This window comes from Enhydra lutris, unplaced genomic scaffold, assembly GCF_002288905.1.
Source record: "Enhydra lutris kenyoni isolate GAN:26980312 unplaced genomic scaffold, ASM228890v2 scaffoldscaffold57, whole genome shotgun sequence".
Classification (NCBI taxonomy): Eukaryota; Metazoa; Chordata; class Mammalia; order Carnivora; family Mustelidae; genus Enhydra; species Enhydra lutris.
In genome coordinates, this window is record NW_019154141.1 from 10,985,154 (window position 1) to 11,002,830 (window position 17,677).

Below are 17,677 nucleotides of genomic sequence, written 5' to 3' on the forward strand. Positions count from 1 at the left end.
TGTCAGCACAGAGACTTAGAAGCTCAGAACCGGGCCCTCTGGGCATCCCACAGTGAGGGAAAACACCGTCCCAGAGAGTGGGAACCAGCTGAGCCTGGATGGGAGGTTGCCTAGTTCATCAGTCAAACCATCCGCGCCATTACCAGCTGCACTCCTGTGTTACTCGGGGCGATGGGTAAGTCTCGCTGGAGAGATGAGGACATATAAGGGGAATCCTGCTCTCCAAAGACTGACTCTCTAGTTGGGAAGGCTGGACAGACGCACAGGAACCGCTAACGAAGGATCTGAGAAGATACGGGACAAGTGCCAGCAGCTCTTCCCGGGAGGACCTCACAGAGGCCACGAGCATCCATCCGCAGATAGAAGACTGAGCCTGCGACCAGCAGGTGACTCTCAGCAGTGTCCCTTCATCCCACCACTCGTCTTAGAGGACCCTCTCTGTGCCACAAGTGCTATGCTTGGTGACGTGGGTACACAGCTGACCAGGGGCCAGTCCTGCCCACAGGGGACTCCCAGTCTTGTGTCCGAAAGTGCTCCCACCGGAAGGTGCTGAGCTGGAGCCAGTGCCCAGGGAAGGCTACACAGAGAAAATGCTCGAACCAGGCCTTGAAGACCATATGCAAGTTCGTACAGGTCATCCCAAGGGAAGGCAAGGGCAAGGCACAGAGGCCTGGAGACAGGAGGTAGTGGAAGAAGAACACAGACAATAAAACAGGATTAAGGAAGGCCACACGTGTGGACACCACAGCCTCTACGAAGTCACACACATGTTATGTCCTTAACTCCTTAGAGTTGCCCTCATCTTATAGAGCAAACGGAGCCTCGGAGAGTTTTGGGCCATCCAGGTACTAACAGCAGAACCGTCTAGGCCCAGGACTGCTGTTCCCCAAGCCCACACTCTTCCCCCAAGCAGGGAAAAGTAGGTCCTGGGGAGGAGGTGGCAGTGGGCCACGAGCTCCAGCGGGGAGCTGGGGCAGGGCCGGCCCACGGAGGGCACCCCGGGCCCTACCAGGGAGCAGGGAACAGCAGGGCCGCCCCACTGCGTGCTCTTCTGATGGGGCCGCTGAAAAACGAGGAATCCCGCCACACAGGAAGGAAGCACCTGAGGCCGAGGGTGGGGAGGACAACTGTCCAGCTTAGCAGGCGAGGATGTGAAGGTGTGAGGCAACCCCAGCCCCGGAAGGAGCTAGAAGTGCGGCCCATGCGGAAGGCAGGTAACCTGCTAAGGGAGAAACGGAAAACGCAGCAAAGCTGGAGAAAGCAAAAGCCTTCTTCCAGATCCGGTGCCGGCCTAGCCTGGGGTGAGCCCTGTTTCCTGCCCAAGTGCCCCGGGGCCCGGCTGGGGTGTTCACGTGGCCTGGGTGAGAGGACAGACAGAGACCCACCTACCACGGCCCGATGCGTAGAGAATTTGGGTCAGGTTAACAAACTGTTAGACAGGGTTTGTCCCATCCCACTCAGGGAGCTAGACACTTTGACCGGACCTACTTCCTTATATGTGTGCTTCGGTAATAACTTAAAAAGTCATTCTCTCTCTGTTCACCACAGAGTGTTATGCTAGAAAAGTAATATCAGGGTGAGGGGGGGGACACCTGCTGGCTCAGCAGAAGAGCATACAACTCTTGATCTCGGGATTGTGAGTTTGAGCCCCATGCTGGGTGTAGCAATTAAATAAATTTAAAAAAAATTCTTTTTTAATAAACCAGTGACATGGGGGGAGCCAGCCTCCATCCAGCCTGCCGTCTGCCCATCCCTGTTCCATCCCACACTGGACACCCCAATAGCATCTCCAGGCTCCATCCACAGCCCCTGCAAAGGGCCTCCCCTCACTACAGCTTGGACCCAGGGGCACCCACACCAGCAGCGTGGCCACCCTGGTGGGAGAAAACGCAGACAGAGGTCCGCACAGACAGAGTCCATTAGCAGGCTCACGGCCATTTGGGCAAGACACTCCAGGGGCTTGAGGAACCAGAGCATAGGCTGGGGGTTGGGGGATGTGGGCTCTGGGTGGGTACGACCCCTGGAACCCCAGACCCCACGCCCTGTGGGAAGGGGCATGGCCCAGTTCCTGGATTTTCCTTGACAGAGTCAGGAAAGACTACAGTCAGACCTAAGGAGGAACTTCCCGACTGGAGGGTGTGCTCCAGTGACTGGTGTTACTGGAAGGCCTGGCAGGCCTGGCTGTGGGCACTTTGTGCCATGGTGGCCTCTCCTGGGCTGGTCAGCTGTGGGGCTCGGGGCAAGGGAGTGGCTCTCTCGGGGCCTCAGTTTCCACAACTGTAGAATGGGTATCACAGGAATATCTGCATCCCGAGGATGTTGGGGGGGCAGGAGTTAAAGTGCTGCTGTCTCCCCAGCACACACCGCACACGACGGAGTATTGGCCGGCTGTGACCTGCCTCCCCCACTCGCTTCCTGGCTCCTTAGGCTCCCGCAACCTCGATTGTCTCAGAGACAAAACAGGGATGAAGGTGCTGGTCTCATGGGGCTGCTTTAGCTGTAAGGACATTGCCGACGTGCCAGACTCCCTCCTTCCTGACAGCTCAGGTCGGCTGCCGAATCTCCCTGCAGAAGCTTTAGTCGAGATGGAGGACCACCCAGCCTGGGGTTAGGCGTTCTCTTTGCTAAAGTCAAGGGGCTGTGTGGGGTGATTTCCAGAGGTGCTGCTGCAGGGCAGAAGCAGAGGAGGTGGGGATGTACTCAGAGCTGAGGACACCTTGTTGGCACAAGGGTAGGGCCCGGCCGGCCTCCCTTGCTGGCTGCCCTTCTCTGTCCCTCCTTGGAGCTCTGTTGATGGATAGGGGCTTGGCGCCTTCCAGGCCAAGCCAGTACCCACCCCCCCGCAAGGTGTTGCAAATGGGAAAGTCCTTGCTGGCCTTGAAGGACCCTGGTGCTTGTCCCATCCCCACAGGACCTTGGGTCTGGCCTCCAGCTGCTCTCCCTTCCAGTGCTCACAATGGCTGCTGGGGACTGGGAGCCTCCCAGGGGCAGAGACAGGGTGGGTGCTCTCTGGGCATGCTGCAGAATGGCCGCAAAGAGCCCCGGCTGGCTTCCAGCTCAAGGGTAGGTGGGAGGAACCAGCTATGAAGGGAGCCAGGGAAAGGGTAAAGCACAATCTTTGGCGGGAAACAGGAGAGCTTTCCAAGAGGAAGATTGTGTACCAACGTCAAGTTTCAAATGAAGTAGATCATGGACGAACGAAAAGATGGTGGCTTACCCAAAGACAAGGCTTTAGTAGACTTGGAATGGAGGGGGAGCTGATGATAAAGAAAGAGAAACTGATCGCAATTCTTGCAACCCAACTCCCTGATAGGGCAAGATTTAAAAAAAAGGAATTACGTGTGCCTTGTCTCTTTCCAGAAAGGATTTGACCACCAACATTTATTCCAAAGACAACAAATATTTAGTGAGTATCGACTCTGTACTTGCCACCGAGAATATAGCAGTAGGCAAGTCAGTGCCTGCCCTCAAGGAGCTTGTAATACAAAACACCTGGGATTAAATAATAACATGAAAACGAAAATCAGGATCGAGGCGAAGGAGAAGACAAAATATGTTGAGTCAAGGTCAATAGAGGTGCCAGGATAGAACTTCCAAGTTTGACTCTGGGTTTTCTAACAACCAGGACACAAAGGGAAACACACTTTATCTGAAAAGGAAAGATGCTCGTCCTCCAGGAGGAATAAAGCTGAATATGGAATTGTAAAGAACCGGTTAAAAAAAAAAAATCAGCTGTCTCAGATGCACTAACTCAAGAATTGGTGTGGGGGAGAAAGATCCTGTCGGGTTGCTTTCTGGTATGTGTATGGTAGAATCAGGTGTGAAGGAGCAGAAGGGACTCAATAGAAGGATAAAACTTAGAACTGGAAGTAATTCGAGAGGCCACTTAGCACACCTCCTTCCTGTTTCACGGGTGAGAACACACTGATTTGCCCAAGCACCCTGCACCTGTCCAAGGGGGCAACAAAATGGCCACGTGGTCCCCACTGCCAGGCTCCAACGAGCCCAACGTGAGGACACGTAGAAAGTTCACCAGGGACTTGTGAGTTGAAGGTCACATGTAATCTTGCCTCAAAGCCATCCTTAGGGGAATAAAGTAGCACGTGAATAAGTAAATTCTTGCCCCAAATAAGAAGTCCACTTTTGAGCCTGAGTGGTGGTAGGAAGAAAAAGCTTTGGGCCCAACAGGATGGGGATTCTGAGTACCGGCTGTGTGCCCCGAGGCTTCGTCTGCAGGACTGAGGCTCCCAAGTATAGTGTGAGCTGGTGAGGAGGTAGAATACCGAAGGCAAAGATTTGCAAACGGAGCTGGGGTGGAAAATCCAATCCTAGGGGAACCAAGACTCTAGGCACAGGGCTCAGACAGCAGCCTGCTCAGGTTGGGCTCCCATCCTCCTGAGAGCCCTCCACGGTTCAGGGCTGTCAGCCTTGTGGTCTGAGCCCAGCAGACCCGAGCCAAGCAGAGCAGGCTGACCGCTGGGCCAGGGAACCAGGCGCTGCTCCTCTCAAAGTCGGCAGAAGCAATGTGCTCGGAATCGGAGCCTTAGGTTACGAAGGGGGTTGGGCAGGGAGGTTGTATCCATTCTGCCCATTCCGTCTGCTCACGACCCCACAGCAATGCACACATGCCACTTGCACTCTTAGAAACATCTTTCGTCCCTGTGCCTTTACAGAGCGTGTTACATACAGCACAGAGTTGCGTGTTTGTTTACTGACCCCTGCTCTATGCTGGGCACTGGGGGTGGGGTGGGGTGCGGGGAGCGGTGCAGAGAGGAGTTACAAGGAACTAAAACTCTGGTTCTCCCTCGGAGGGCGTCTATAGTCTAGGAGGAAAAGAAGACTCCCAAAGTCTGTGGCAGAAGGCAGTGGGAACGTATGGCATGTCTGCCCGTGGGGGAAAGGAAATGAGGCATGAATTTGGAAATCGAGGAAGAGAGTTTGGATCTGGGTTCAAGGCAAAGTGGAATTTCAACAGTCGAGTGTGGGGAAGGTGGTGAGGTTTTCCATGAACAGACACAGAGGAACTGGGAGGTCCTTGGGGGTTTAAGAAAGTACTACTAAACAGGTGGGTAGAGGCCAAATCCTAGGGAACATCAGTGCCAGACAAGAGGAGAGGCCCTCAGAAATCCCAGTTAGGAAGATAAGTGGTGAGGAGCTGGACAGGAGGCAGGAAGCTTGGTTGGGCACTGCCACCATCCCTATTTGCATTCCCAGTGTCCCTGCAAGGAGAGACTGGTCTTTCTCGCTGTCCGGATGGCTCTGGCAGATAAATGGGACCCTGTGCCCAGGGGCGGCTTACACACAAGGGCCCTCCCAGCAGACTGGGTGCTTGGTCCTGTTGCTCCCATCCCCCTCACTGCCCCCAACACATGTGAGTGTTCATGCGCGCATGCACACACAGACACACACACACACAGTCCTCCCTGGTTTTCCAGCCTAGCTTGAGTGAATGGTCTGCCAGTTTGCAAGTCCTTGTACAGGCAATGACCGCAGACCTCAGAAAAGCTCCTTCCATCTCTAGGCCCTTTACCCTTACCCCAACTCACCTCCCCCCACAATGCCACCCTTGTGTGTCCCTCCTTAGAAATCCTGCTCTGTGCCTGGCTGAGCGCTGGTCAGGCCTCTGGTCTCTGCATTAGGTCGGGAGGGCTCCCAGGCCGCGTGTTGTGCACCGTGGACGTGCGCATGTCCTGTGGCCGCTTGGTCTCAGCCTCTGCCCCTCCCTTGGGTGCTCCCCACGGAGCCGCATGACGCCCCAACATCCCATTCCTTCCTCCTCTGCTGAAAATACCAACTCCTTCAGCTCAGGGGCCCAGAGGGTCCTGCGGGGTCCATACTCAGCACTGTCTGACCAGGGGCCAACTCTCACTCCTCTTTTCTGGTAGGACCAGCAATGACGCCAACTTCTCTGGAAAGAGCGTGACACTTCTCAACGGGCCTCATCAGGACGACTGTTTCCGAAGCTCCAGACAGCCCTGCAGGTGGGCAGGGCCAAGGATGGCCTTATTAGCATCATCCCTGGTGCAGATGACAAAACTGAGGCCTGGGAATGGTGAGACTCATCCCTGACCGCACAGCTGTTTGAGGACAAAGATTTGTGCTCGGCCCTCCCCACCCTGCCCCGAGGGCAGCTCTCCGTGACCTGCCCTCCTCTACCAGACAGCCGCTCCAAATCCCTGGGTGACCAGAATCCGGGATTGAAATCTCAGAGATGGAAGTCCAAGGCCAGCCGCTTGCCCGACTCCCCTTTTCTTGCGGTCCAGAACAGTGAAGGGACTTGCCTCAAGTCACACCCCAACTAGGGGCAGAGCCAGGGCTCAGGACCCCTAACTCACTGGCCAGAAACCTCCCAACACCCCACACTGCCCCCTCTCATCTCCCAGCGCACCTCTGCGTCTCCATCCTTCCCTGGGATGTATGGGTGTGCCTGACATTTCTGGAATTCACTCCACACACGTAATGAGGCCATTTTGAGAAGGCCCGCCTCGGGGGGAACCAGAGAGCTGTCTAGTGCCCCCAACCTGACCCCTGCCAACCCCTCCCAGCTGTGCACGCCAAGCTGCAGCTAAATACACTCTGTTGGCCGAGGCTGCCCTCCCCGCACCCCCCCCCACACCTTCCTAGCCTCCAGAACTAGTGGCGGGGTTTTGGGTTTCAAAGCCGTGATGAGACTACATGGGAACCAAGCAGCAGATGAGAGATGTCAGGGTGTCCCATGGGGCAGTGTTCCCACTGGGGATCCAGATGTCATCACAGCGAGTAACCGAACCGAGCGGGGGTTGCTTATCAATGGTGTTGAAGGGACTTTGTAGCTTTAGCAGGTGAATTGTGGGACACTTGGAGACAGTCTAACGTGAGGCTAGGAAAGTTCCTCTCCCTCAGATACAAGCCTGCCCCTGCCCCTGGAGAACCCTCTGGATCTAAGGCAGCCCTTGTGCCCACAGGACACAGGTTGTCTGGCACTAAAGAACCAGGTTTCAACCTCCCAGCCCAGTACCTGGTCCCTAGTCCCCAGCCTGTCTGTGGTCCCCCGAGGAACTGAACATAAAAGGAACATACTTGAAGGAAAAAAAAAAAATCAGCTGTCTCAGATGCACTAACTCAAGAATTGGTGTGGGGGAGAAAGATCCTGTCGGGTTGCTTTCTGGTATGTGTATGGTAGAATCAGGTGTGAAGGAGCAGAAGGGACTCAATAGAAGGATAAAACTTAGAACTGGAAGTAATTCGAGAGGCCACTTAGCACACCTCCTTCCTGTTTCACGGGTGAGAACACACTGATTTGCCCAAGCACCCTGCACCTGTCCAAGGGGGCAACAAAATGGCCACGTGGTCCCCACTGCCAGGCTCCAACGAGCCCAGCGTGAGGACACGTAGAAAGTTCACCAGGGACTTGTGAGTTGAAGGTCACATGTAATCTTGCCTCAAAGCCATCCTTAGGGGAATAAAGTAGCACGTGAATAAGTAAATTCTTGCCCCAAATAAGAAGTCCACTTTTGAGCCTGAGTGGTGGTAGGAAGAAAAAGCTTTGGGCCCAACAGGATGGGGATTCTGAGTACCGGCTGTGTGCCCCGAGGCTTCGTCTGCAGGACTGAGGCTCCCAAGTATAGTGTGAGCTGGTGAGGAGGTAGAATACCGAAGGCAAAGATTTGCAAACGGAGCTGGGGTGGAAAATCCAATCCTAGGGGAACCAAGACTCTAGGCACAGGGCTCAGACAGCAGCCTGCTCAGGTTGGGCTCCCATCCTCCTGAGAGCCCTCCACGGTTCAGGGCTGTCAGCCTTGTGGTCTGAGCCCAGCAGACCCGAGCCAAGCAGAGCAGGCTGACCGCTGGGCCAGGGAACCAGGCGCTGCTCCTCTCAAAGTCGGCAGAAGCAATGTGCTCGGAATCGGAGCCTTAGGTTACGAAGGGGGTTGGGCAGGGAGGTTGTATCCATTCTGCCCATTCCGTCTGCTCACGACCCCACAGCAATGCACACATGCCACTTGCACTCTTAGAAACATCTTTCGTCCCTGTGCCTTTACAGAGCGTGTTACATACAGCACAGAGTTGCGTGTTTGTTTACTGACCCCTGCTCTATGCTGGGCACTGGGGGTGGGGTGGGGTGTGGGGAGCGGTGCAGAGAGGAGTTACAAGGAACTAAAACTCTGGTTCTCCCTCGGAGGGCGTCTATAGTCTAGGAGGAAAAGAAGACTCCCAAAGTCTGTGGCAGAAGGCAGTGGGAACGTATGGCATGTCTGCCCGTGGGGGAAAGGAAATGAGGCATGAATTTGGAAATCGAGGAAGAGAGTTTGGATCTGGGTTCAAGGCAAAGTGGAATTTCAACAGTCGAGTGTGGGGAAGGTGGTGAGGTTTTCCATGAACAGACACAGAGGAACTGGGAGGTCCTTGGGGGTTTAAGAAAGTACTACTAAACAGGTGGGTAGAGGCCAAATCCTAGGGAACATCAGTGCCAGACAAGAGGAGAGGCCCTCAGAAATCCCAGTTAGGAAGATAAGTGGTGAGGAGCTGGACAGGAGGCAGGAAGCTTGGTTGGGCACTGCCACCATCCCTATTTGCATTCCCAGTGTCCCTGCAAGGAGAGACTGGTCTTTCTCGCTGTCCGGATGGCTCTGGCAGATAAATGGGACCCTGTGCCCAGGGGCGGCTTACACACAAGGGCCCTCCCAGCAGACTGGGTGCTTGGTCCTGTTGCTCCCATCCCCCTCACTGCCCCCAACACATGTGAGTGTTCATGCGCGCATGCACACACAGACACACACACACACAGTCCTCCCTGGTTTTCCAGCCTAGCTTGAGTGAATGGTCTGCCAGTTTGCAAGTCCTTGTACAGGCAATGACCGCAGACCTCAGAAAAGCTCCTTCCATCTCTAGGCCCTTTACCCTTACCCCAACTCACCTCCCCCCACAATGCCACCCTTGTGTGTCCCTCCTTAGAAATCCTGCTCTGTGCCTGGCTGAGCGCTGGTCAGGCCTCTGGTCTCTGCATTAGGTCGGGAGGGCTCCCAGGCCGCGTGTTGTGCACCGTGGACGTGCGCATGTCCTGTGGCCGCTTGGTCTCAGCCTCTGCCCCTCCCTTGGGTGCTCCCCACGGAGCCGCATGACGCCCCAACATCCCATTCCTTCCTCCTCTGCTGAAAATACCAACTCCTTCAGCTCAGGGGCCCAGAGGGTCCTGCGGGGTCCATACTCAGCACTGTCTGACCAGGGGCCAACTCTCACTCCTCTTTTCTGGTAGGACCAGCAATGACGCCAACTTCTCTGGAAAGAGCGTGACACTTCTCAACGGGCCTCATCAGGACGACTGTTTCCGAAGCTCCAGACAGCCCTGCAGGTGGGCAGGGCCAAGGATGGCCTTATTAGCATCATCCCTGGTGCAGATGACAAAACTGAGGCCTGGGAATGGTGAGACTCATCCCTGACCGCACAGCTGTTTGAGGACAAAGATTTGTGCTCGGCCCTCCCCACCCTGCCCCGAGGGCAGCTCTCCGTGACCTGCCCTCCTCTACCAGACAGCCGCTCCAAATCCCTGGGTGACCAGAATCCGGGATTGAAATCTCAGAGATGGAAGTCCAAGGCCAGCCGCTTGCCCGACTCCCCTTTTCTTGCGGTCCAGAACAGTGAAGGGACTTGCCTCAAGTCACACCCCAACTAGGGGCAGAGCCAGGGCTCAGGACCCCTAACTCACTGGCCAGAAACCTCCCAACACCCCACACTGCCCCCTCTCATCTCCCAGCGCACCTCTGCGTCTCCATCCTTCCCTGGGATGTATGGGTGTGCCTGACATTTCTGGAATTCACTCCACACACGTAATGAGGCCATTTTGAGAAGGCCCGCCTCGGGGGGAACCAGAGAGCTGTCTAGTGCCCCCAACCTGACCCCTGCCAACCCCTCCCAGCTGTGCACGCCAAGCTGCAGCTAAATACACTCTGTTGGCCGAGGCTGCCCTCCCCGCACCCCCCCCCACACCTTCCTAGCCTCCAGAACTAGTGGCGGGGTTTTGGGTTTCAAAGCCGTGATGAGACTACATGGGAACCAAGCAGCAGATGAGAGATGTCAGGGTGTCCCATGGGGCAGTGTTCCCACTGGGGATCCAGATGTCATCACAGCGAGTAACCGAACCGAGCGGGGGTTGCTTATCAATGGTGTTGAAGGGACTTTGTAGCTTTAGCAGGTGAATTGTGGGACACTTGGAGACAGTCTAACGTGAGGCTAGGAAAGTTCCTCTCCCTCAGATACAAGCCTGCCCCTGCCCCTGGAGAACCCTCTGGATCTAAGGCAGCCCTTGTGCCCACAGGACACAGGTTGTCTGGCACTAAAGAACCAGGTTTCAACCTCCCAGCCCAGTACCTGGTCCCTAGTCCCCAGCCTGCCTGTGGTCCCCCGAGGAACTGAACATAAAAGGAACATACTTGAAGGAAAGGATCCAGAAGCAGCAGTAGGATAGGGCACCGGAGGGAAAGTGTGGAGTTGGCACCTTCAGGAAGTTTCTAGAAACCCTTTTCCCCCAGGTGGGTTATTGATTCACCTGCCCAGAAGCAGGGAAGAGAGGAACGGATCCTCTTTCCCAGACAGTCCTGTGTCCCCGCTCCCCACTCGTCCTGTGTCGCCAGACTCCCCCAGTCCTTTCAGGAGATGGAACTCTGACCTCTTCCCTTTTTCTCCACCTCCTCCAGCCCCAGAAGCTCTTCCTGCTCCCCTGGCCTAGTCTCTCATTGAGAAGAGGGAATTCCTTCTTTGGCAGCAGGAGAGAGAGGGACCCTGCTTGGAGCGTGGGCAGCAATGGGGACAGGCCTGGAGGGGGAGAGGGGTAAAAGTCGATCCCCTCCTGCCGCACCACTCATACCTCCCCCTCCAAGAATGTAATTAACCAGCAGGCCTCTGCCAGGAGCCAAGCTTTCTGCCTTCCGTCTATAAATCACCTTCTGAATCATCTCTCGGCTCCTGGAGGAGCAACTTCTGTGCTCAGGCTGGTCCTGGCGGCCCCAGGGCCACTCCCCCTCTGCGCCTGCTTCTCTACCCCTCCCAGGCCCAGCCCCAGGAGGCTCCAGGTCCCAGCTGGAAATGGCAGTGGCCCCAAGAGCCCCACAAACTGGGGTGGGAGGAGGGTAAGGGGAGGCTCCAGTACCTTTGTCCCCACCCTTCCTGGGCAAGCAAAGAGCTGAGGGTAGGTTCTCCTGGCCTAACTCCATGGAGTTAAGAATAAAGCTACAGTCAGGGCACCTGGCTGGCTCGGTAGGAAGAGTGTGCGTTGGACTCTTGATCTCAGGGTTGTGAGTTCAAGCCCTGTGTTGGGTGTAGCAAGTACTAAATAAATAAATGAATGAAAAAAAGAAAAAGAAAGCTACAGGCTCATGGTCACCAGTAACAAGGATAATGGGGCAAGCTGAATTCTGAAGATAAGAAATCAGGTGAGGCCAATCCAGGAGGGCTTCTTGGAAGAGGCAAGTTTGGATCAAGGACTTAAAGGGGTCAAAATAGCTTGCAAACAGGAGGTGTGAGTGACGAATATTCACCTAGTACTTTCTGTAAGCCAGGCATTGTTCTAAGAGCTTTATATGCGTTCGCTCATTGAACCTTCTCCAACGCCCTGTGAGGCAGAAGCAATCACTATCCTCATTTTAGAAGCGGGGAAACTGAGGCTCAGAGAGGTTAACTTGCCTTAGGCCACCCAGGTAGAACGTGAAAGAGCCAGATGTGAGTGTGAGCCCGGCTGCTGGATTTGGGGGCAGTGTGGTCAGGGGCGCACGTGGGCTAGCCCAGCAGCAGTGGGCAGCCAGCTCTGGGACTGAGCACAGGTTGGGTTGCAGAAGTCAGGGGCTAGGCTGCCTGAGGCAGGCTCTGAATGGCTGAATGGGTTGGGTTGGTGGGGGGGTGGAGTGGGGCATGGGGAAGGCAGGGGGGAGAGTGACACTGGGGCCTCCCCTTCGCAGCACTGTATCAGTCCCTGTCATAGCTCTGGGAACTCCAAGGCGCAGAAGGGATCCCTCAGGGGAGTCAAGGAAAAGGAAACCCAGAGGAAGGCAGGGGCTTGAAGCAGAGAGAAGAAAAGAAATTCATCCTAGGTCGCCCAGCAGTGAACCCAGATCTCAGACCCGTCTCCCCACTCCGCTCTAGCCACTTCCTCGCACTCACGAGAACATAATGTATACATGGAACATCCTTGACCCTAACCTTGGAGGGCAGGATGAGGCATACCTCCTCTCTCAACCAGGGACAGAGGTAGAGAACGTCTTTCCCTCCCTGGGGGCTTTAGAAGGATTCTAAGCCTCCCAGCAGGGTGGGTGGAAAAGTCTAGAAGACCAGGTCCTCCTCCACTCCTGGGCTCACCACATTCTCAGGCCAGGAAGGTCTTCCTTTTTCCCTTCTCCTGGCGGAAGAGTCTGTTAGCTCCATCCTCCTCTGAGAAAACTCACCTCTCCTGCCCTGACCTACTCCAAGTCTACAGAAAACCCTAAGTTCAGAGCTCCCTTCCCCTATCTCGTGTCCAGACCACCTTCTCAGGGGCCCACACGGTCTTCTTAATCCTTCATCTGTCCAAGTACCACTCAGGTCTTTTTAACATTCCGTCGTGTAGCGAGGCGGATTAGAGACGCTGGCTTGGCTGAGCCTACTCTTTGGGGATTTCCATCTAGGGCCCCCCCAACCCCGTCTGCCTCAGTTTCTCCACCTTCATAAGTTACTGAACATGCACTGAGAGGCCAGAGTGTGGCTACTGGCTGGGTTTGTCGCTGGGAAAGCTGCAGAGAGGGAGCGTGTCCACCAAAGAACTTGGCACCACAGTTCAGCTCCTGACTCTTTTGACCCATCCCCACCCCTAAAAGGTCTTCTCACCAGGCAGCTGTCGCAGACTCGGGACCCTCAAGATCCCTGGGGTGGGGGTGACGCTCAGACTCCACCAGCCCAGACTCCACCCATCGCTCACCTCTTGGCCCCAGAGCTGTTGAAAAATGCTCTGAGAGATTCTGGGAGAACTTTCCCTGACTGCTACCCCTGTCCCCTCGGCCTTTTCCCCTATGCTAAAGCAGGTTCTTCCAAGAACATAATTCACCTCCAGGCTCCTGGCATTATTATAATATTTGACCTGTTTTTGTTTTTGTTTTAAAACAAATGTGGTCCCATCTTGAGAATACAAACAGATGCACCACCAATTTTCCTCCCCTTGGACAGCAAGCCCCGCCCACAGTGGGGGTGGGGTGAGCAGGAGGGTTGTTAACTCACTTCCAAGAGACCTGGATTAATTTCTACCACCCCCCCCAGGTCCCCCCAGGGAAAGGCTTGCCCTGGAAGGGAGACCACCCGGTTCAAGCCTGGCCATCCAATCTGCCCATCTGTCTGTCTGTCTGTCTGTGGGATCAACAGCCTCCAGCCAGCTCAGCTCCTCGCCAGCCCCAGCCCCAGCCCCAGCCAGCTGTAATTCCTGCCTGTTACAAGTGTTAACACCTGGCCTGGGGCCTTCCTCCCCCGCAGTCTCCAGGTGCCTCCTTGGGCCCAGCCCACTGACCCCCACGGGGTTTGACTGAACATGTTCACAAGCCTCTGAAAGGCGGGTGGAGGTGGGAGCGGGTGGGGGAAGCAGCATGACATCTGACAGATAGGGAAACTGAGGCAGGGCTTGGGGTAGCCGCCAGAGTGGGGGAATGGGTCTCAGGATGGTGGAAAGAGAACTCAGGTGTCTTATTTCCCAGCTCACTGCCCTTGACTTCTACAGAACACCTTCACCCAAGCTGCGGGGCAGGACAGGCTGGTGAAGCTGGAGCATGAGAGGAAACAGCGCCCCAGGCGGGTGGGTCACTCAGAGGCAGGGTGGGCTCCCGACCCCCAGCGGAGGCCCCTTCCATCAGGGCCTCTGTCTCAGGAATGTAGCAGGCCCTAGGATGGGCCCTAATAAGGGAGTTCATTTTTCCCCCAAGAAGGAGAAGAAAGACAAGTTCCTCCAGCAGGCACTAACTGGGACTGACAAGAAGAATTACAGAAATCAGTGCTGCTGTCACCGCTTCCTGTCCCCGCTCTACCCCTACCTGGCTGGGAAGGCCTGGAGCACATCTCTTCCTTCCACGAGCCTCTGTCTGACACCCTGATGGCTCTACTTTCTGGTATGCCTTCTCTCGGGGCTGGGGCGCGAGCAGCACAGGCCCCTGGGGGTTCGAGGGGCCTTTCTTGAGGGGTAGCAGGGACAGACATCCCAGCTAAACCATTTCTCCTGTAAACCCCTCCTGGGGAATGTGTGAGCTGGGTGGGCTTAAGAGGGCAGCCTATGCTGGGCTCAGACGCTGAAAGATCTGGAATCTGACGGACTGCCCTGGAGGCAGAGCGGGAACAGGAATCTGAGACCTGTCCACTCTGCCGTCCCTGTCCCAGGCCTGGTCCCAGCTCTAAGAAGGTGACTTCTCCTCCATGCCAGTTCCAAGCCCAAAGACAAACGGCCAAAGAGGGGAGGGCTGTGACCACTGTCCTCAGACAGACAGGATAAGCTCATGCCAAGAAGGGCTCTGTATTCTGCGTAGACACTGCCCAGTCCAGGACCCTCGGTCAGCGGGGCCCCTCGCAGCTTCTTGGTTAGACCTTTGTCTCCTGCTGGACTACCCCTCCAGGACCACAGCTGCCCACCAAGCACCCAAGCTCAGGATGTCACTCACACCCGAAAGTCGTGGGTCTGCAAACATATCCACAAGGCCAGGGCCCTGCCAGCCACGGGGACTTGAGGACGGGGTCCCAGGCGGACCCAGACACAGCCTCCTACTCCTCCTTCCAAACACAATCAGGTCATGGCCATGAGCACTGATATCCATGCACAAAGACAGCTGTGGGGCTTCCCCTGACACTGTCGTGAAGGCATGTGCGCACACGCACGTACACACGCGTATGCGCAGACACACACAACACTCACATGCCCAGTCATGAACACAGTCATGCCTAGCGTCACAAGCAGACACAGGGGCTGACCTTTACGTGGGCATAGACACTTCTAGGCTTCCTCTGTCTCTCTCTCTCTCTCACACACACACACAAAAATCCTAGAATCAGCCACTTGCTGACACTTGTGTATAGAGGTGCAACACACCCGTTCATGCCCACGGATCCCCCATCTCACGTGAGTTCACATCCATGGTGGCCCAGGTGTGGGCATGGACTCCTCCACACACAGAGACACACTCATATTTGGTTGACACCTCTTATGATCATAGCCCTAGAATACACACACACACACACACACACACACACACACACACACCCCTCTCCTCTGCTCAGACAAAGCAGCATCCTGGCCTCCCCCTGCACCACCCCCCAACACCAGCCCCCAAACAAGCCATGTGTCCAGCATTACATTAGGGAAGATGTCCTGGCTTTCCAGGTTTTTCCAACATCTTGCTATCTAGGTGTTCCCCAACACACGACTGCACACCAGACTGCCCCCTCCCCACAACCCTTCCCCACAGGCACTGCCCCAGGAAGTGCCCTCCTCCAGTAAATAGGGTAAGGGAACCGGCCTCTTCCTCACCTCTACTCCTGCCTCACCCCTGCAGCCCGTGGGGCTCCAAGCCTTCTCTCCATACCCTCCCCCCACCAGTCCCCATGAAGGCAAAGAACAGCATGGCCTTGGCCCTGGGATGCAAAGAGGGTCAGAAAGGGCTGGAAAGGCGGGATGGGTTTAGGCAGCAGTCTTCCTCCAACAGGCAGAGCCCCTGACCTGGAATCCCTGGCTGCCCCCGCCACCCCTCGGACTTCTTTATGTACAGGAGGCCCCAGGCCAGCCCAAAGCCGCGGGAAGGAAGGGCTGGACAGAAGAAAGACTTTCCCTTGGGTGTGTGTACTGGGAGCAACTCTCAGAACCCTCTACACACAGACCCTTGGCCATGCCCTGCTCCTGCCCCCATCCTGGGCCCCCCACCCCAGCAACTGGAGGCAGACTCAGGGTGTGGCCCCGGAATCATGCTGGCTCTGCTCCCCCTAGCTGGGCTGGAGATGGGGTGGCAGGTCAGAGAGAGGGGGATGCGCAGGGGGGCGCCGCACCCTGGTGGCCTTCCCCTCTGACTTTAACCTCAGGGGCCACAGGCCCTCTTCTTACTCACGGATCCCAAATTCTTCCTCTTCACCTCCCACCCTCCCACCACCCCCCACCCCCTGGGCCGAGGCTCTCCGTCCAGGAGGGTAAGATTCTTTAATTAAAGTTTTCCGGAATGCAGGGGGCTGGAGACTGAGGACAGGCGGGGTATAATTTAGAGAACTGGTTTCAGTGTCTCTTTCCCCTCTGGCCTCTGGGACCTGCTGGGGGGCGGTGGGGCTGCTTGGAAAACAAGGGGACTCCCTGGAACTGGGGCTCCCAAAGGGCTGTTTATTCCTTGGTCAGTCTCCCCCTCCATAGACGCACCCCCCCCAAAACACCGCGCCTGATTTCCCAGCCTTATTTACTAAAAATGTCTTTTGTATCCGCATTTCTCAGGGATAGAATTCTCCTTTCCCTCTCTCCCTTTCTCCTCGGTCCTCGGTTTTCCAAAAGGAACGAATTTGACGTGGAGAATTGGGTTTTTGGTCAAAGAACAAACCCACCCCCTCCCAGACAACTACATTTTCAAAGAGCCCCCCCCTTTTGCCAGGATGGACAAACAAGAAATGAATAAAATCCGAATTCAATGGCATCTCGGATCAGCAAATACCATATTCACTTCTGAGGCTCAAGATTAATCTGGAGCAGAGTGGGGAGAATCTGATGAAATCCACCCCCCGGCCTGCTCCCCTGCCCCAGGGTTCCCTGAAGCCATCGGGGTCTGAAATATGAAGGCAAAAGGGGGTTATTGTGGGGGAAATCTCTTGATGGAGGCGCCGGCGGAGATGGGGGTGGCAATGAAGGAACAGGATGATTTTGCCCATGAAGACCCCAAAATGGAGAAGAGGAGTGGCTGGGCCCCAGGGACAACGCTGGATTTCCAGAAACCCAACTGCAAGCAAATGGAGGGTCTTCGGGGCCCCCAGATGAGGACGGGTGGAGGGTGAGGATTTAGGAATCAGAGACCATCGGAGCCGGGAAAAGTCCTCCAGCCTCTGCAGCGAGTAGCAGGGAAAATGGTGATTATCAGAAAAGCCAGGAGTTGGATTCTGAAGGCGACACCAGCAGAAAATCCAGGAGGGGTGGGCGAGTGGGGGGCTGGAGGGAGGCAAGGAGAAAGGAGCCGCAGCCCACCCCGGCCGGCGCCCCCCACCTCCCCGGGACTCGGCGGAGAAATCGGGCCGCGGGCAGACAAGAGGCGAGTCTTACCACCAAATTGGGTAGCCGGCGAGGACCCTGGTGCCACAGAGCAGGAGGCCGAGGAGCAGCCCGAGCAGGTGGGGCTCCATTAGAAGCGGCGCCGAGGAGGAAGTTTGCCCGCGACCATGAAGAGGGGGAGCGACGCCCCCAATAGTTGGAACAAAGTCCACTTGAGATTGGAAATGACTTTCGGGCTTGTCAGAAGCGCACCTCCACCCGCAGCCGCCCCCCTCCCGAGCCCAGCGCGGAGCAGCCGGGTTTGAGGATGTCAGCGAGCAGCCAATCAGCGCCCGCGGCCTAAGGTAAGAGATGAGTCTGTAGTTCAGCCTGTCAATCACGCGCCCCTCCCGCCCGGCCCACGAGTCGGGCTCGGGGAAGGGCATCGCCCAGCAAACTTGGGCAAAGCCGCGCCCCGGACACAGTGGGAACTTG

The 17,677-nt window shown here is 56.1% G+C and overlaps 1 protein-coding gene across 1 annotated transcript in view; it reads right to left on the reverse strand.

Moving 5' to 3' along the window:
• Positions 1-17,334, reverse strand: part of LOC111158156 (Wnt family member 3) — a 49,324-nt gene extending 31,990 nt beyond the window's left edge. The window contains exon 1 of the mRNA XM_022520044.1: positions 17,255-17,334. Coding sequence (XP_022375752.1) covers positions 17,255-17,334 — 80 coding nt within the window. The remainder of the gene's footprint in view (positions 1-17,254) is intronic.
• Between the last annotated feature and the right edge of the window lie 343 nt (positions 17,335-17,677).